Source organism: Podarcis gaigeae, assembly GCF_964106915.1.
Source record: "Podarcis gaigeae genome assembly, chromosome: 10".
NCBI classification, from domain to species: Eukaryota; Metazoa; Chordata; class Lepidosauria; order Squamata; family Lacertidae; genus Podarcis; species Podarcis gaigeae.
This window is the reverse complement of record NC_139686.1, coordinates 23142840-23162986: the sequence shown is the minus strand read 5'-3', so window position 1 is coordinate 23162986 and position 20147 is coordinate 23142840. Positions and strand designations below refer to the sequence as shown.

Here is a 20147-nt window from a genome sequence, read left to right as displayed (position 1 = left end):
TGGGAGTCGTAGTCCCAAAACATTAGGAGGGCCGAGTTTGCCTATGCCTGCTGTGAAGCAACTTGCACAAGGGGAGACTGTCTGCATGCTAGCTTTGCCTGCACGGTTGAGGACTCTGTGAATCTTTGATCTTTCGTAGGCTCTTCGCCGGATCCTGCCAAACATGTGTAGGCATCAGGTTGGGTGTGATTTCTCTAGGCCCAGGACTTCCAGAAATGTAGTTTTGCTACTGATTCAGTTTTTTTCCTTTCAGGTGAATATGACAACAGACTTGGAAGGCAGCGATATGTTGGTTGAAAAGGCAGACCGGCGGGAGTTCATAGATCTGTTAAAGAAGATGTTGACGATAGACGCGGATAAGAGGATAACACCAATCGAAACCCTCAACCACCCATTTGTCACCATGACGCACTTGCTGGACTTCCCCCATAGCACCCAGTAAGCTCCTTTCTCTCTACTTTGGGTTGCAAGTCTCAGAGCAGTGTCTGCTCAAATGTGCTTTGAATTTGAGTCGCAGCCAAGCAGAGTGAATACCAACAGAACCCGGATGCCAGGAAAACCATTATCATGGCAAGAATGTTTTGATAAGTGTGGCTGCCATCTCCTGATCCTGACAAGGCCTAAACTGAGTTGCTTTAGCAGCTCTGGGCCAGTGAGACATTATTCAGGAATGAGCAATATGTTTTAGTGGCTTGTTCACCTGTTCCCTACCTTTTGCAGGTGGTAGGATTAATTTTCATGCAATAACTCTGCGGGAGGATAAGGTAGGTGAGTGGACTCCAAAATCAGAAGTTTCACTGCCAGAATCTGTGAGAGAAAAGTTTCTGTTACTGGAAAAAAACAGATACGCTATGTACTTTTGTAATTCAAGAAATTAAATTATTTAATTTAATTTTTAAATTTTGTTTAAAGGAAAGACCACATTCACACTATACATTTTTAAAACACTATGGTGCCACTTTTATTTTATCTATTTATTATTATTTTGTATTAAATTTATAAACTTAATAAATTCATTCAAAGATCTCAGGGAGGTTCACAGCATGAAAATACAGGATAAAACCACAAATTAATAGTTAGAACACACAAAAAACCTCCCCTTCCTACAGACACATTTAAAAGGCTGTACAATGTTAATCAGTCCAAGGCCTGGTTGAAGAGGGACGTTTTCACTTGGTGCCTAAAGTTGTATAATTAATGCACCAGGTGAACCTTTTTAACAGTCATGGCTTCCGCCAAATAATTCCGGGAGTTGTAGTTCATTATAAGACTGCTTATAGTTGTTAGGAGGCTCCTATCCCCTTCCAAGAGCTACAACTCTCAGAGTTATTGAACAATCAGTCCCTCTTCACAGGGAACTCTGGGAATTGTCCTTCTCTGAGGGAAATATAGGGATCTCCTAACAACTCTCAGCACCCTTAACAAATTGCACTTCCCAGAATATTTTGCGGGGAAGCCGTTGACTGTTTGAAGTAGTTTAATAGCACTCTAAATGAAGGGTGTGAATGTGGCCAAAGTTGCTGAGGGAAGTCATGGAAACACTTCCTTTCCTGAGGGTGGAAACCACTTCTGAAAATGGCAGCCACAAGCCTCATTAACACACTTCTGTAATGTGAAGCGCAACTTGCCTGCTGCTGTGATGTCATGATGTTTTGCATTTGCTTGCCCTTGCCCCATGTCATTTGGCTATGAGTTCCATTTTTATAACACAAGACAAGATAAGCTGTATTAAGCATGACAGAGGCCAGGAGGGCGAGAAGACACGGGACTCTTGCTTTCAGCAGCAGTTGGGTGTTTTCAAGTAACCTGTAGTTACACGCTAAGAGGTGTCTGAACGAGCATTTGTCAGGAGTTATTGATCTCTCTGGAATTTTGCCACAAAGTAGGAAGCTGGACTTACTGACCCCAGAGAATATATTTCTTGTAGTAGAGCTTCTTTGCACGACTAAGGGAATGTGCTCATGCAGGACATCCAAACTGTCGTAAAGTTGCATTCCTTTTTATTTTATTTGATCCTTACAAATGAAGGGGCAGAAAATGGTAAGGCGTGTCCATTGAGTCTGCTTAATACAGGGATCACGTTAGTAGCAGGGACTCAGCTTTGGAACTGCTCTCTGTAGTGTGTTTCAGTGCAGGGGCTTCTCCTCTTCCTGGCATTCCTAGAATATTTAAACTTGCTGAGGTTTGGTTTCGGGGCTGGAGTGGTTTTAAGGATTAAGGACAACAAGCAACAATGTAAACTGCACAGAAAATAGGCTATGATTCGCAACTGATGCTTCATTGATAGTACAGATCATGGTGATGCTTTTGAGCCTTGGAACATACCAACATTACATCCTTGTTTCTGTTTTGTAACAGTAGCTTCCATAGCTGCCCTCAAACAATCCCAGGAACTGTAGCATGGCGAGTTTGATAGGGTTGAGAATACTAGCTGCCTCTTGCCACTCCTGTGCCAGACCAGCAGTTCTCTTATTTCCTGGAAAGAAGTCATGTCTACCAAACAATTTAAGTTTGGTGTATGTACATCGGTGGTGAAATGGGCAGTATCCCTTTGGCTTTCTTGCTTCTTCATGCCTTCTTTCTCATAAACAGTGTCAAGTCCTGTTTCCAGAACATGGAGATTTGCAAGCGGCGGGTGAACATGTACGACACAGTGAATCAGAGCAAGACCCCATTCATCACCCACGTGGCCCCAAGCACATCAACCAACCTTACCATGACCTTCAACAACCAGCTCAATACAGTTCATAACCAGGTGAGGGGAACCATCATAATGCAGTCTCTGTGTGTGTTTGCGTGTGTATATGCAGGCTTGGCCAGTGCTCTTTGAAGCTTTTCCACACACAAAGACTTCACCAGATTCTTCATTAACTCTTATTAGTGGAAAGGGATCTGTATATTCCCCACTCTGCGTGATCACAAGATTTTGGCATTTGGTGCAAAAGAAAGGCACTTGCAATTTATAGGATGGGCGAGAGGTCAGCGAAGGGACCCACAATAAATTCCTGGCTGCTCTACCTAAAAGAAAGCCCTCTCTGCCCAAGAGAGCTTCTCTCAGTCAGAGTAAACAGACCAATCAATTGACTCACTATAAGGCCATTATTTCAGTCTTCCATAGCTTCCATAGCTGCCCTCAACAGTCCATAATTTCATGAGGAGAGTCTGATAGACTTCCTTCTTTGTCATTCCACCTCTACAGGTGGAGGAAAAGGAAATATCCTTTCGAGGGACAAGATAGGTTTGCATATATAGTTTTCTTCCCACTCACCCTCAGCAGACGTTCTTGGTTTTAAAGAATCCAAATTCTTGAACAGAATACGTCTTTCTTGAAAAAATAATTTTAAAAATCTTTTTTTTAAATCTGATACGCAGGCAGCGCCATACGTGTCAGAGGGCAGAAACACCAAAAATTCTCCCAGTATCTAGTAACTGCATATGCCTGCAAATATCCTGCTGTCACCCACGCCTAATATAAGGCCCTTACAGAGTCATGTAATCCACAAGCCTCATTCAGAAAGCGGAAAACAGCCGGTGTGCCGAGCAGGTAACTCATCAAAGTGAGCCAAGCAACCAACTGCGGATCAAGTCATTCACACACATTATAGGATTAAGGAATTAAACACATAAAAATATTTCCCCGTCTTCCTTTTCATAGGCAGAAACGTATATGCATCATTCTGTGCCTGCATGACAACAGCGCACTTACCCTGCTGCATTCTTTCTCATATACGGACACACAAGAAATGCAGGCTGCATTCTTTTGCCCGATTACGCGAGATGAAGTCTTAATGAACGTAGTGGTACTTTCTTCAGAGTAGACGTATATTGAATTGGACTGGTAGATCCTTCCTTTCCCCCACAAAACACATACACACACACATTGCAGGGGATGTTGGCAATGACACATTCCTGACCTTGATGCTACCGGCTGCTTTTGGGGGAGGGGCTGCAGGCTCAGTGCTCCCCAGTTGTTGCCATTGTTGTTGTATTCTGGTCATTTCTCAATCATGAGTAGAACAGTGGTGCATGCAATGGCTAAAGAAAAGTCTTCATCCTTACTCATCCTTAGCTTCCACCTTTTTACTTATACCCTCCTCCCCTCTTTCTGCTTCCCTTCTTTATGTTGCTTGCCTTCCCTTTTTGCAACTTGTTGTCTTGCCTTATTTATATTACCTTCCATTATTATTATTATTATTATTATTATTATTATTATTATTATCTTTTTTCCAACATTGCCATCTCCTTCATATTATGTTTTTATTCCATTTTAAATCCCACCACTCCTTTAGGCCACCACCCTGGCTCCCACCTCCACCACCAGTGCCACTATTTCCTTAGCCAACCCTGAAGTCTCCATACTAAACTACCAATCTGCACTCTACCAGCCCTCGGCAGCCTCCATGGCCGCGGTGGCCCAGAGGAGCGTCCCCCTGCAGACGGGGACGGCGCAGATATGTGCTCGCCCCGACCCCTTCCAGCAAGCCCTCATCGTGTGTCCTCCAGGCTTCCAAGGTAAGAGACGCTGCTTATCTGCTACAAACCTGCCATTCCCTTGTCTCATTCGAAGCGTTTCTGCTTATCGGGCCAGTGCATTTCTCTGGGATGCTCCTAGCATTGACAAAGGAGATATGCTTGGCAGGCAGAAACGAGAAACGAAACCCAGGTAGAAGTTAAGAAGAACCTGCTAGCCAAGACCAAAGACCCATCTAGTCCAGCCACCCAGATGCCCGTGGGAAATCCACAAGCAGAACCCTCGGACAAGAGCACTCTCCTCTCCTGTGGCGTTCAGATGCACCCCTGCCTCTGACTGTGGAGGCAGCATCAACCAGAGAGGGGCCACCAATCAGAAGAAGAGGACCTGTGTTGCATTCAGGGCCGCCCAGGCTGAGTCCTTAGGAGCTTCAGTAAAAAGATGGAAAGGCTCTTCCTGAGACCTTGAGGGGCCACAGACAAACAGGGTAGTTGATCTTGGACTAGGCCAGGGGTCGGCAATCCGCGGCTCCGGAGCCGCATGTGGCTGTTTTACACCTTTGCCGCGGCTCCGGGGCGGATACTAGCGAGGGGAGGAGGCGCATTGTGGCGGGTGCTGTACTGGCTGTGACGTCGCATGGGGGTGGTGCGTGTGTTAGTCACGCACCGTCCCGACGTCACCTTCCCAGTTTTGTGGCTCCCAGGTTTTTTTTCTTCGGAAATGGGTCCAAGTGGCTCTTTTTGTCTTAAAGGTTGCAGACCCCTGGGCTAGACAGATTAGCCAGTCTGACCTGGTATAATCTGAACTGGAGCTTCACGGAGGAGTATTTGAGTACAGTGGTACCTTGGTTCTCAAACTTAATCCATCCTGGGAGTCTGTTCGACTCCTGAAACAGTTCGAAAACCAAGGCTTGGCTTCCGATTGGCTGCAGGACCTTCCTGCACTCAAGCGGAAGCCACGGCAGACGTTTGGCTTCCGAAAAATGTTCGCAAACCAGAACACTTCCGGGTTTGTGGCATTCAGGAGCCGATTTGTTTGACAACTAAGCCGTTCAGGAACCAAGGTACCACTGTATTTTAATAATACTCAAGAAGTCTGTGGGAGACAAAACATATCTCCTGAAGTGGTAGCATAAATATGTTCCTGGTGACGCAGCTGCATGAGAAAGCAAGACTTCCTTGGCCCTTTGCAGCTTCCGAAATGTCGTTGGTGAAAGTCACGCAGAGCATGTTGCAGTAGTTTAGTAGCTGGAGTGCTATGAGGCTTGGGTTAAAGTAATGCTTGGTTGATTGCCAACCTGTTCCGCTCGGTGCCCTTACAGGTATGGTGTCTGAAATGAGTCTCTCTTGGAGTGTTAACTAACTCCGTTTTCCTGGCTAGTAACGCGACTGAGAAATAATCCTCCTGCAGATAATTTCATAGATTCAGCCTGGGCATTGGTTCAGAAAAGCTTATAGTGCTGCTGCTGCTGCTGCTAAGCTATTATTTGCCCCCATTAGGGGAAACCACATGTGTTTTGGGCAGACCCATAAAGAAGCAGAATAACTGCCTCTTTCCTTGGGTCAGGAAGGATGGAGCTTGGATGAGAGCTTAGACTGGAGGCCTACATAAGAGCTGGAAGCTCTACTATTCCTGGCTTTCAGTCAGGCCCTGATTCCAATAGGTATTTTCATGTGCTTCCTCCTCTGCTGAGTAGCCTCATGGGCAGCTAACTGGCCACTTCTGAAGCCCGTGCCTATCTCACTGAATCTTCTGCTCCTGTGTTCCTGGGAGAAAGGGTGGGATAGGTGTGCAGATGAGAAATGTCCAGGGACCTAGGTAGTCGGTGAGGGGACCGCTACTCCTGGGAAAAGGGATGTCCAGATTCGATGGCTCCTCCGGAACATGGGCAGGGTGGAGATCTTCTGGAGGACACTGCTCCTCTTGCCCCTCACCTGAGGAATGAGATCTGGGCAGGGTTGAAACCCTGCAAGTTCCAGGACTAAGCCATCAGGTTAGAAAAGCACGACTCAATAAATCAAAGCTTTGCCTAAGATGGAATATTCCCCTGACCCATCAGTATAGCTGCACCCAATACACAGCTGTGTGATGTGATCCTAACCTTTGGCACATGTGTTGAACAAGGGTGCAGGTTGATGTGCATGGGTTGGGTTGCAGTGCACTACAGCCATGGTCAGTTTTTTGGGAGGGGGTTTACTTGGTGGGATTTGGGACAGGGAAACTGAAGAAAAGACCAATTTCTTCTACCCAGGAGCTGTCCCTGCCTTCGCACACATCTGGGTTCTGCTGCCTTCTGGCAGCCTGCGCTGCTGCCACCTGGCTCCTTCTCTCTCTCTCTCTCTCTCTCTCTCTCTCTCTCTCTCTCTCTCTCTCTGTCTCATTTTTATCCAAAGATATTAAAGTTCTTTGCAGATATTGATGTCTCGGCGCACTGCTGTGCAGCAGACGTTTTATCCTTTTTATGCGGGGTTAAAATAACATAAAAGAGCTCGAGGGTGAAATCCTGAAAAGTCCCCTGAGTCTTATTTACAAAAGCTACAAAGGGCATTTTGACTATTTTGGGCAAATTTTTATCCTCAATTATTTCTTCAGCTCAAAAGGCAGGACGGCAGAAAGGATGACAGGCTGCTGGAGTCTTAATTTCTCCCCTTGTGTGTAGCAACAGGCGGCGCTTCCTCCGGAGACGGAGATGTCTCTTTTTCAGCTGTGGCATTCAGCCAGCCTGTATTGGGAAGCTATTGGGAAGTGGCACAAAAATAGATGTATTGACTCCGCTTAATTTCTACTCCACCCCATCCCAATGGCTCAAGGACAGTAGCAACCATTCAAAGCAACACAAAACATAAGCAGATAAAAAAACACAGGCACAGAACTTCTTCTCTTTTTCAGAAGGGAATGGAAACGCACCTCCTTTTTTGTTGTTCCTTCTCCCTTGTTTTGATGTTGTTTTTTTCATATCCAGGCCCTTCGTCTTCTATGTCCCGGTGTTGCTGTTTGGGGTTGAAACTCTCTTCCTGTCAGTTTTTGGATTTTTTAAAGTTTTAATTGTTTCCGCTTGTTTCTGTTGAAGTCAAGCCACCATGCCCACTTCCCAGGGGTCCATTCAAAAGTGGCAAAACCCTGTGTGGGTTATATGTCCCAGACTGGGGCAGGGAGAAGGGTGTTTGGTGATTTTGGGGAGGAGACAGAAAGGTGGACTTGCTGATTCCAGCAGCACTCTTTTTGGTAACTGCACACAGTGGTGTCTGCGGGTGGTTGTGGTTTGGGTAAACTGACCTTGCAGGTCAAACTGGACCCCTTCGTGGGTTAGTCTTGGCCCACAAGTTCCCAGCCCCTGGTGTTCAACTAGGTACCACACTTCTCCACCCCAGCCAAAAAACATGTAGTTCTGCCTGGTTGTGTGTTAACATTTACACTGAAGCTAGCTGGCCTCTTCAGTATGTGATGGAAAGCTCAGTGAATCACTTGGCTTTTCCTCTGTTACCGTCACAACCATCTGGCTTTCCTCTGTTGCTGTCATTGCGGTTTCAGTGTTGACTTGAAAGGGCAAAGCGACTGCCGGTGGTTCAAGATCAACCAAGAAAGTTTGAATGCTCACAAAGTGTTTCAATATCATTTGACTCACTTATATCCTTATCGGTATGCTCTTTTCAGCCTTCCGAATGCAGCATATTTGCTCTGAGTTGGCAGGTCCTCATTTCTGTTTATTTAATTTAATTTCTCACAGGGATTTATACCTCACCCTCCAACAGCTTCCCAGGCTGACTTACAAAAAGTCAAAACCACTAAGCCTTTGTAAGGTTGGGTATGACTCTTTTTTTTTTTTTTTTTTTTGAGCGTACGGTGTATGAAAGGTGTTGCTGCATATATTAAATTACAAGAAGGCAGATTAAAACAGCAACATTAAAACAATCAGCAGAAGTAGCATAAAAGGAGTCTGCAGATGTAAAAGCAGCATAAAATTAATTCACAATGGATTTTAAGCAGTCCAGGAAAAGAAGAACTCCCAAAAGATGTCAAGGCAGGCGCAAGGCAAGTTTCCCTGGGGAGAGAATTCCACAGTAACGGCGCCACCACCAAGCAGGAACCGTCTGTCCCACCTCAAATGGTGAGGGAAACAAAAAAGGATCTGGGTTGAAGAGCCTCCTTTATTGGATTGAGGTATAGTCTGCATTCACAGGATTGTAGAGCCTGATTTTCAGAGATGCTAAAAACTGGCCTAGTGGGTCCAGCTTTGCTTATCATTGGCTAGGCCACAACTGGAATTGAATGCCCAGTCTAGGTTGGCATATTATTATAACCGTGTACAGACATTGCGGAGAACTCTGTGGAGAGCAATAAGGTGGAATAATACAAAGGAAAAACTCCTTCCTGCCTAAGAAAAAGCTAGCTAGTGGAAAATCAAATTTCTCCTGAAATAAATTGATAGATCTGAGCTGTGGTGGTGATGATGCTAGAATTACAGTTTCAGGCTTTATGAAATCTAAAGCTAGTAATTTCCTTTCTAATGATTATTTGCCTGAGGTACTGCTGGAAATAGCGGAGCCAGCCTTCAAAAAAAGTCCTAGTGGGGTGAGTGAGGTATTCTTTTTCTCCCTTGTATTTGTAGCACCCATATATTAATCTATGTGGAGGGTCTGTGGGCCCTGTGTTCGGGTGGTGAAGCCTTACAGTCCAATTCTTTTATTGTATGCGTGTTTAGTGAAACACGTTACGTTGACCTGTGCTTCTGTATGTGCTTTGTATTTCTACTTGTATTGAATCGTTCCGGTCCAAGGTTCTGAGTGATAATTTATTCACCTAAACCAGGAGTAATCCGCTTCGGCCAGCACATGGAATGTGAGAAGAGACATGTTCAAATGGCAGGTTTTGATGTGATAAAATGGCATGATTGTCAACCAGAAAGTCCGTCTGGCCAAAGAGGAGAGTTGCGCAGGAGAGTTTAAGGTGCTTGTTCCTAGAAAAGCAACTGATGATGGCTAACACTTTTTATCTTTTCATTGCACAGGGTTACAGACGTCCCCTTCAAAGCATGCTGGGTATTCAGTCCGGATGGAGAACGCTGTTCCAATCGTCACTCAGGCTCCTGGGGCTCAGCCCCTTCAGATCCAGCCAGGACTTTTAGCACAGGTAAATTTGAATAGAACCGTAGAGTTGTTTAAGGGACCCTGAGAGTCATGTGTTCCGACCTCCTGCAATGCAGGAATCTCAACTAGATTGTACATGATAGATGACCACCCAACCTCTGCTTAAAAACCTCCAAGGAAGAAAAGTCCACCATCTTCCGAGGAAATCCATTCCACTGTCGAACAGCTCTTACTGTAAGCTGTCAGTCATAATGCAAAGAATTGGATGCAGAGAGCAACTATTTTTTCAGTTTATTAATTAGGAGAGTGCCGCTTGTGTGTGGATGCTAATTTGGATTTTGACTATTAAAGGGTTCATGATGCTGCAGTTTTTTTACCCACCAGCTTTTAATTCCCTAGAATCTCTCACTAATGCAGATTCCCCAAAGCTGTCACTATTGACCCCCTGGGATCAGGTTGAATAAAAACCCAGGGGTTGGAAAAGGGCCAAAAAGGGCTAGGGGTGGGGAAGAAGTTTACGAAGTATAGTGTGAATACTTTAATTAAAAACTTACGCGTGTGAGACATAAAATAAAAGGCATAGGAAAATACAGGGAGCCCCTTCCTTGACAGTGAGGAACATCTGCATTTAATAAGATGATTCCACAACACAACGGTATTCCTTTTTTTCACATTTAATGATTCCTACTCATGGTGATTGCCGATTTTAAAATGTTGATAATATATTGATATTTCTTGACCTTGTTTCATTTAGATTCCTATGAATTTGGGCTGACAAATTTGTATATTCTTTAAGTGGTCTATGAACTCAGCCTAATGGCGCCTGAGAACACCATGCAGTTTCACAGAATTTGCTATCTCTCCGTTTTTTTTAAATCCACTTGTCCCAAAGACAAAAAAAAAAAAAAGACATTGAGGATGAACGATCTGTTCTACATCTTCTCTTCATTATGTTAGGGAAATAAAGTCTAAATATTAATAATGACATCACTGAACATGGTGCACTAGGAATATAGCCGAGGTCATTTTAGGTCAGGTGCAGCAAAGGTCTGACTCTTTATAAGGCAGCTCCATACAGGCTGCAGGGCATTCGACCACAGCTGCCAAACACTTAGGCTGTGCTGCCAGACACTTAGGCTGCATACGCACCTTACATTTAAAGAATCCCAGGGATTATAGTTTACCTTTCACAGAGCTACAGTTCCCAGCAGCCATAGCAAACTATAGCTCCCAGGATTCTTTGGGGAAAGCCGTGTGCTTTAAACGTAGCCGTGCATATGCAGCCTTGGGGGCTCTGACCATCCCATTATATGAGCCCCCTTGTATTCCAGACTAATTCACTTTGAATCAGTGCGTCAGAGCGAATGTCGTTGTCTATGCCAGAGCATTCCAGCGTTCTCAGGCATCAGCAGACTCCAAAATCCTGCCAAAGCGTTGCCTTGCCTGGATAGCATTCCAGCGAGTGTTAGTTCAGTCCTTTTCCTTTTGCCTGCTGCCAGCCCAGCTTATCTGGGAAAGGCAGTATGGAAAAGAACTTGAAGCTTGCCTGATTTCCTTTTCATTAACTAAGTGGTGCCTCCTGTTCCCATGAAGAGTCTTTGTTAAGCAGCTGCCTCTTTGACATGAATGAAGTCCACCTCCATGAGAAGCGCGCCATCCTTTTCCAAGTGGTACACTCGAGGGGAAGGGGGGGTGACGGCAGGATGGAAAGACAGAACTACCCACCTCATTTAAAAATAAAATAAATGGGAGCAATTCAAAAGGAGGAGGGTTTGGTTCCTCCCCAAGCTAAAAGAAAGTAAGTGAATATTGCAAACGTAAATATGTAAAATATTTGGACCGAAGCACCGTGTGAAATGGTCTGGCTGTGAGCGTGTACAGTTTCAAAACTCAGACCCCAAACATATTCCAGACTTCTCAGTTGGCCTTAGTACAACTGGCAATCCCAGTAGACAGACTCAAAACACGGGGCTAAGCCGAACGCTAAGGCAGCAGTGGAGACTGTCCGTAGAATCATTGTACCACTTAAACAGTGGCTACAGATTGAAGTGTGAGCACAGCCTGGGATTTTTACATTCTGCAGGAGCCCAAAAAAATTAAAAAACTAATCCTGCACTTTCATAAAGGGCCACTCCCATGATTAATTGTGACAGGTGACAGAAGGGTAGTTGTACGGCAACGTCCGATGAGCCATAGGTTCCCCACGCTGAACTTTTCAAACGAAACTGGTAGTCCCAAGCAAGGATCTAGAGTTTCAAAACATCACGGCAATAAACAATTAATATAGAGGGTCAAAGGAATAAATTCCACGTAACACATGAAACTATCAGGTAACAGCCAGCCTCAACCTGGTACCTTCCAGGTGTTTTGGACTTCAACTTCCATCAGCCCTGGCCAGCATGGGCCAATGTTCAGGAATGATGGGAATTTTTGCCCAAAATATCTGAAGGGGCACCAAGTTGGGAAAAGGGCTTCTGGCCCACAGGCTGTGACTTCTATGGATGCTTAAGCCCTCACAGCTCTCAATTTAGAAACTGACCTCTTTGAAGAACATTTCTATGTTGCCACCTTCTTTCCTAGCTTGAGATGCTGTGCATTTAAGAGCTTCATGACAAACAATAATTCAAAAGGTGCAGCTGTCCCCAGTAGGTAGAAAGCTGTGCCTGTTGAGTTTTTGGCAGGAGGGGGGAAATAGCAACCCTGCTTTAAGGTCCCGATACTGTGAAATATTTACGTCCAACATCACTGGAAGGGTAAGGCTGATGGGCTGAAGCTGGTATATTATCTTCAGAGATGTTGATTGCAGGAAATGTGATATGCAAGTCAGATGAAGTGTGCTGCATGCAACTCCTGGAGCAGGTGGTGAAAAATCAGTCATCACATCCAACCTTTTAGGATTTGTTTTTACCCACACGAGGCAACTATATCAGTTTGCCTGACTGTACAGGTGAGAGACAGCTCTGGTTGCACTCTTTGTAAGCATAGCTGCAGTTTCTTAAAGAGATATGACCTATTAAGGTAGGACCGCCATGATTCCTGGTCAGGGCTTGTCCTATTGGTGGGGAGGGGAATCAGATTTTGCATTAGAGAACCTGAATTTCTTCCTTAACAATTGGAAGAGAAGTGTGTGTGTGTGTGCATGCACGCACGCACGCACGCGCGCGCACACACACACACAGATCACAAGATCAGGGTTTTTCATGAGAATGTAGACTAATGCCAGCTCAATACATTTTGCCAGTCACAGGTGGTATGGTAAGGCAGAGGCACTTACCTGACCTCCCAGCAGGTGAATCATGGCTACTTAACAAGTGGGGGAGGAATGAGGTAGTAGGGAGGGCAGAGTAATGCAAACACACCAGCAGCAGTGCCGACTTCATTCAGCCAGTGTGTTTGAATGTTGCAGACCTCACTGCTGCTTCACCCCTTCTGGTAAGTAGCAGCGACTCACCTGCCATGCTGCCCACAATGGCATTTTGCTGCCCGAGGCAGAGCAAGCAATGCCTCCCCTCCCTGTGAGGGTGCTTAGTACCCAAGACCAGCCACGTTATTTTGGTACCTGAGAGAGAAAGTCACTGGCAGTAAAACCATAATAATAAAAACAAATGAATAACAATGTTCTCCCCTTTCATGAGTTAGCTACCCGAGGTGGTCACCGTACTAATGTTAGGGCTGACTGTTGGATAGAAACACATAGGCAACCATGCAGACTATACACCAGGGGTGAGGACCGTGTGGCCCTCTAAATGTTGTTGAGCTCCCACTCCCATCAGCCTAAGCCAGCAAACTCAAGGGCCAGGGCTGATGGGAGTTGTAGTCTAATAACATCCAGAGGGGCACATGTTCCCAATCTCTGCTCTACATATTCACTCAGAAGCAAGTCCTGCTGACTTTAAGCGAAGCTGACTCCCAGGTCAGTGTGCGTAGGATCAGGCCGAACCCAGTGGGGCTAATTCCCGAGTAAGCATGCATAGGGTCAAGTCTTTATCTGGCTATCTGAGGACAAAATGAGTGTTTAGCCATGGAAATGGATGGCGCCCCAGTCAAACCAGTGGCCTGGATTCTCCCAGTTAACCTTTTCCTTGCAAACGGCTAGGAAGAAAGCCTGCTCCCGATTCTTGAATGCCTGAAACAAATTATTCATTATTTTTGAGAGTAAAATCCAAAGTGCTTTTGTGCAGAATTTCGGCCTTCGGAGTGTTGAGTGCTCACAGCTGTGGGTATTAAGCTGCCACCCTTGGTTTCCAGGAGCAAGCAAATCTTTTAGCACATGCATTTCTTAAATCTGTTCTCAGAAGGGATTAAGTTGCCCTGCCGTGTCATGCAGGGGGAATCTGAATGTGACCTACTTGTAAAATATAATATGACTCCAAAATTGAGTCATTTGAGCAAGATGACACTTGCGCATGTCTTAGGTGACAGTCTGTGCAGAATTATGCTTACATGGCAGTGAGGCTGCTCACACAGAACAGGCCTTGGCACCGCCTAGCACCACTTTAGAAGATACCAAAAGAAAAGAGGACTTCGTGGAACCTAACATTTCACAATCCGAACACTTACTTGATAATATAGTGCCTCTATTACTTCAAAAGTCCCCACGACATTTTTAAAGTCACTGATGTCAAATGGCACATGGGGATTGGTTGGCATTCATCCGGCTTGGGAGAAAATGGAAGTGTGCACCTTCCGGGGGTGAAGTCAAACAGTAACATCTCAAATATCCCACTCAAGAGTCTGATCCTATGTAAAAGGAATGTATTACTTTACGCAACCGTGGCAACCAGAATCGTTGTGGCAAAAAATTGGAAAACCGATAAAATACCAGAATTATTAGAATGGAGAATCTAATTTCTTGAATTCACAGAGATGGCAAAATTAACAGCACCAATTAGAGGCTACTCTAATCAAAAAATTAATAAAGAGTGGGAATGCGTTAAGGAATACATGAAAAAAGTCGGTGCTGGAGCTTAAAAATTAATATGCAAAAGTTTAAAAGGCACAAGGAGATAGGACAATAATATATTAAGGATGGAATAACAAATAAAGTGAATAGTGGAGGGAAGTACTGGGCTGTGGGGGAGGGAGGTGAAGGGATTAATTGAAACTCTTAAAGATTGGTATAGGATTTAAGAGATTTAAATTTTCATAAAGATTCTATAAGGAAAGCAGAAAGCAGCAAGAAATATCAAGTAAAGGTATCGGAGAGGAGATCAGTGTAAATGAAAACATGAGACTTATGGTTTTGTTACATATGATTTTATTCTGGAGTTGTCTGTTTATTTTGGAGTTGTTTGTTGTAAAGAATGTATATTATGTGAATAAAATAATAAAGGATGTGGGGGGGGGGGGAGTCTGATCCTTTGAAGGATCCACTCAGGAGTGATCCACGGTCAGAGGCAGAAACACTTCTGAATACCAGTTGCTGGAAAACACAGGAGGGGAGGGTGCCATTGTGCTTGAGGGTTTCCCACTGGCATCTCGGTGCCACTGTGTGAACAGGGTGTTGGGCTAGATGGGCCATTGGGCTGATCTCGCTCCCTTTGAACTCATTTGGACTTCTGAGTAAAAGTGTGCAAGCCTGCTAGGGTGAATAGCTGCAATTTTGTGCACACATACCTGGGAGTAAGTCCTATTGGGTTCAGTGAAGCATATTCCCTAGTAAGTGTGCATGTGAAATCCAGTATATACTTTCCCAAATGTAAGCTCCATTGAACACAGACATTGAGGTCAGAGCGCAGCCCGAAACACCCTTGCAGCCTGATGCTGTGCATAGTTACTCAGAAGCTAACTGGGTTCAATAGAGCTTACTTCCAAAGTAAGTCTGCTCAGCATTGCAGCCCCTACAAGAGAGTAAGTCCTGTTGCCTAGGATTATGCTGCTTCCACTGCAACAGATAAGAAACGTCCATTTGCACTTAAGCTTTTAATACCAGCAATTTTGTCTTGGTTTAAAGTTGGGTTGACGTCCTCTCGACTTTATAGCATGCTGCTCTTTTCCTTGTCCAAAACTGACTGAGCTACGCTTGTTGCCTTTGAATTAGTTCCATGGGATTTTCCCCCCTGCCAACTTATATTGAATCTGTTCTGTGCGGTATAGTTTGTAACATGCTTCTTTAAAAAGTACGGGTTGGCACTGAATTTTGTGATCGTTCTGTTCTACAGCAAGCCTGGCCTAGCGGTACTCAGCAGATCCTGCTCCCCCCAGCTTGGCAACAGCTGACTGGGGTAGCCGCCCACACCTCAGTCCAGCATGCAACTGTAATTCCGGAGACCATGGCAGGGACCCAGCCCCTGGCAGATTGGAGGTAAACAGGAAGGAAAACTTGTATCTGTCTGTAAGGTACCAGCTTTGTGAGAGCCTCAGTATCTGTGATCCCATCTTCATTGCATAATGGCTCCATGAGCTAAGCACATAACTCCCGGGTGCTTGTTTCGTATGCACGGTAGTGAATGGCAGGATGTGGTGAGGTTTATCCAACTTCCTGACAGTGGAGTCGCTGCTGCTTACAGAGAGGGAGAGGGGCAATGCAGTGGGGACGTTGGCACTGTGCAAACACACCAGCAGGAGCCAGTATGTTGCTCTTGCTGGCGTGTTTGCACAGTGTCAGCCTCCCTGCCACTTTCCCCTACCACTCTCCCTCCTCATAACCAACACTGACTTCACTGCAGGAAGGTCGGCTAAGTGCCACCACCCCACCTTTTGCTACTGTGTGTGTATAACATTTTTAATATAAACAGCAGAAGCTGTTTCCCATAAAGAAAACTGCTTTGAAAATTGCAAGATTCACTCCAGGGTCTTCTAGGCCGAAGACCATAACCTTGTGTGAAAAACTCATCCCTGGTCAAAAAGAATGACTACCTTGAACTCTTCTGATTTCTTCCCTACTTTTTGTCCCAGGCAACCGAATGAAAGTTAATTCTACACTAGCCCTTTCCCCAAAAAATTGTTTGCTCTCTTTTTATGTAGCGACCAAGTGACAAACTTGTTGGTTTTGTTTTATTGCAAAGTTTTCAGGAGTGTCTTGTATCTCTTTAGGCCAGAGTTTTGACAAATATTTTTGCAACAATAACACAGGTGTGGCGCCAACCTGCCTGGGCAAGACCTACAAACCAAAAACATTTAATTAAAGGCACACAAGGCCTTAAAAGACTTAGTAGTGCTTTGCTTGCCCGCTTCTGCTCAACATTGACTATGCCACAACTAGAGTCATATGTCCAGTGTGTTGCCATATTTTGGGAATAATGCTAAGATGTTGGGCATAATTCATTGGAGAGTACAGTGTTGGAGTGGTGGAATGTGAAGAGAATGAGTCTATTTTATTGTTTAAGAAAAAGAAAAAGCAATTAGAAGAAATTGGTAATCCTTCATGTGGGTACAGAAACTGACGCTGGGGCAGTTAAGCTAGGCTGTTCAAGAGGTTCTTCATCACAAATCCTCCAGCTGCAGTCAGCAAGTAGCCATAAGTTAGGCAGGACCTGCAAAGAGGAAGCTTTTAATTAATGTTGCTGGGGATCTTTGCTGAGTGGAACTTAACTTGTGAACAGTCATAATAGGAGAATATTAGTAATGGGCAAGGAAGCTACTGGATAATATAGTACTATATTAAGAGCTTGAGCAGAACTTCCATTTTAATTACGCTTTCAAGCTAACTGCAGAAAAGCAGTGCTTCAGCAGCACTGAAGGTAAGCAACCTAATGTGTGTGGTGCTTACTTGAAAAGCTTGTGCATAACAGCCTTCAACCTGCTGCTACCTTAAGATGCTGTAAGCCAAGCCTTGAATATGGGACTAGATGCAAATGATCAAGTCTTGAATATGGGACTAGATGCAAATGATCAGCTCTCGTGGGCTAGGGTCAACATGCACATAAACTCTTAAAAAAAGAACAAGAAATGAAATGAAAAGGTTATTTCTCACAAGTCACACACTGTGGGATGCATTACTATATTAAACAAACCATTTAATATAGTTTTGCAGACAAAACATTAAGATGGCTGGCACTGCCTCTCCTACCCGGCACCCAACTGATCTTTGCAAGAGGCTAAGAATAAGGCATTAATAAAAGCCACCGTTTCTCCAGGAGTGCTTCCTCAGCCTCTGTGCTTGTAGCAAAATGACTTCTCAGAAAGAGCAACCGGCAGCAGCCCTTTTATGATCTTTGAGCTTCCTCTTGCTTGCTTCCCCCATTAAATGCTTCTTAAAAGCTGTATAGGGACGACTCTCCTTTGTACGTCGGCACACGCTGCAGAAGCTCTCTGCAGTTTTGTTCTTGGATCACTAACTGCTTCCATGGAATTGCGGATGGAAGTTGATACTTATTTATTGCCCTCTTTGAAGCCTTTGTGCCGAGGCGAATAATGGAAGCTTGAAACTTGCAGCAGGCAGATGGAATTCTGGTGGAGTTCCGCCCCTCCCCGATATCCCTCCCACGTTGCTGTCTTCCCCCTGCTCTATCCATTGTCAGAAATAGTCCTTGCTCTTGTAATGCGAATGCGCATCAAAGGAACTATGGCAGTGCAAGAGGCTGTGTCAGTGGGGCTACTGGGGTAGAACTTTGGGGGAGATGTCCAGGGACCCACGCAGCAGAATGAGCAGGATGGGCCCCATATGCAGCAGGGCTGCCATGCCACATGTTGCAGTAAGTGAAAGAAAACGTGTTGCCGTCTAAAGAACCCGTAATTCGCTCCCCATAAGGCTGATTAAAATCTAAACTTACCTACCTGCAGCACTGAGCAGTGCATCTTACTGAAAAGAATACTAGCCTGTGGCTAAACCTCATGTGAGCCATTGGTCAAGTCAGTACAGTTGTACCTTGGATCCTGAACACCTTGCAAGTCGAGCGTTTTGGCTCATGAACGCCGCAAACCCGGAAGTGAATGTTCTGGTTTGCAAACTATTTTTGGAAGCTGAATGTCTGACGGGGCTTCTACATCTTCTGATTGGCTACAAGAGCTTCCTGCAGCCAATCACAAGCCGCGCTTTGCTTTCCTAACGTTTTGGAAGTCAAATGGACTTCCCGAACAGATTCCATTCGACTTCCAAGGTACGACTGTATTTCTACAAAAACCTGATGCCAGCACTGAAATACCCTACATTGAGCTTTCTGGGGCGCTGTTGTGTTTGTCATTCATTCATGAGCATTCTTCTCAAAATGCACAAAACACCTTTCTCTCCGCTTTTCTCGCAGGAGCACACACGCTCACGGAAGCCACTACAATCCCATCATGCAACAGCCAGCACTTTTAGCAAGTCACGTCACCCTTCCAGCAGCCCAGCCCTTAAACGTGGGTGTCGCTCACGTCATGAGGCAACAGCCAACCAGCACCACCTCCTCGCGGAAGAATAAACAACACCAGTCATCAGCAAGGTATGCATCGGAAAGGGGGCGGGGATGATATAAAGGAGGGAGACAAGGAAGGTATTGTGGTTAAGGTGAGAGACTAGGTCAGGGTGGGAGACCTGGGGCCCTCCAGATGTTGCTGCGACTCCTAACTCCCATCAGTTCCAGCCAGGATGATCAATGGTCAGGATTGGTTGGAGTCCAGCAACATCTGGAGGGACACATATTCCCTTTCCCTGGACTAGATCAGGAATGGGGCTGTTGACCCTCCTAAATCCATCTGCTTCCTCTTACCTCAGTAAAGGCACCCCACACACCACCCTGCTGCACATCAGGCTGCCTTTATCAAAACATGGAAATTAATGTGCTGTGGGAGCGGGGTTGAGTGGGCGTTACTGATTTGCTCTTGTTTTCATTATGTATTTTTGTGTGTGTGTGTGTGTGTGTGTGTGTGTGTGTGTGTTTTCACCTTGCATTTTTATGTTGTGCACCTGGAATCTGTGGATGGAGGGCAGTATACAAATAAAATTAAGAGGTGGCACTGCCCTGGAATGACCCTTTAGGCTGCTGTAATTCTTATTTATGGACGAAGCAGTAGGTCTGAGAGGGAATTGACAAAGGCTGCAAAGTAAATTTGTGGATTTGCAAGAAAATAATATATATATTTTTAATTTTAAAAACCAGTAGGACCTCAAGGTTTGCAGATGTAGGAAAAATATTGGGGGGGGGCTGAACAGGGTGTAAAAAACAAAACCCAAGCAGCCCAATGGACTAGGCATGGCCAGTAGCCCCAGAATCCTTAGACTCTGTTGTTGGGGAGAGGGAAATGGGGGCAAGGCAGAAGAGAATGGAGTGCAGAGGAAGATGGTGTGGTGTCTGGGAAGAACACTAAAGAGGAGCCCTGAGGTATTTTGTTTCAGATCCCACTTGCTCCAGTTACAGTTTCTGATGTGCCACCTTTTTTGGAATGGCCACAGAGGGAGAGGGGACTGACAAGAGTGCAAATGGTGCATCAGCAGTTCCTTCCCTCTGGCTTAGAATTTCTCTGATGGGACTTCAGTATTAAGTATTAGCATACTCCACATGCACGGCAGAAGGTTCTGCTCTGTTTCCCACGAGGAAGTTTGAAAGCCACTCCAACAGAGGCCTATGCAATTGGACCTGTTTAAACCCATTAAAGTGATGTCTTGGCAAAATAGGAGAATATTGAACCACTTTTAAAGGCCTGTTATTTCTGCTTCAGTGAATGAG

General features: G+C 45.1%; 1 protein-coding gene across 7 annotated transcripts in view; it reads left to right on the top strand.

The window, feature by feature from the left end:
• HIPK2 (homeodomain interacting protein kinase 2) overlaps nucleotides 1-20147 on the top strand; it is a 166983-nt gene that overhangs the window by 120563 nt on the left and 26273 nt on the right. For 4 of the 7 annotated variants that reach the window (XM_083699995.1, XM_083699997.1, XM_083700000.1 and 1 more), the window contains exons 6-11: nucleotides 254-438; nucleotides 2593-2755; nucleotides 4290-4512; nucleotides 9480-9601; nucleotides 15720-15862; nucleotides 18744-18923. In XM_083699995.1, coding sequence (XP_083556121.1) covers nucleotides 254-438; nucleotides 2593-2755; nucleotides 4290-4512; nucleotides 9480-9601; nucleotides 15720-15862; nucleotides 18744-18923 — 1016 coding nt within the window. The remainder of the gene's footprint in view (nucleotides 1-253; nucleotides 439-2592; nucleotides 2756-4289; nucleotides 4513-9479; nucleotides 9602-15719; nucleotides 15863-18743; nucleotides 18924-20147) is intronic. The other 3 variants (XM_083699998.1, XM_083699999.1, XM_083699996.1) reach the window with 1 other exon arrangement.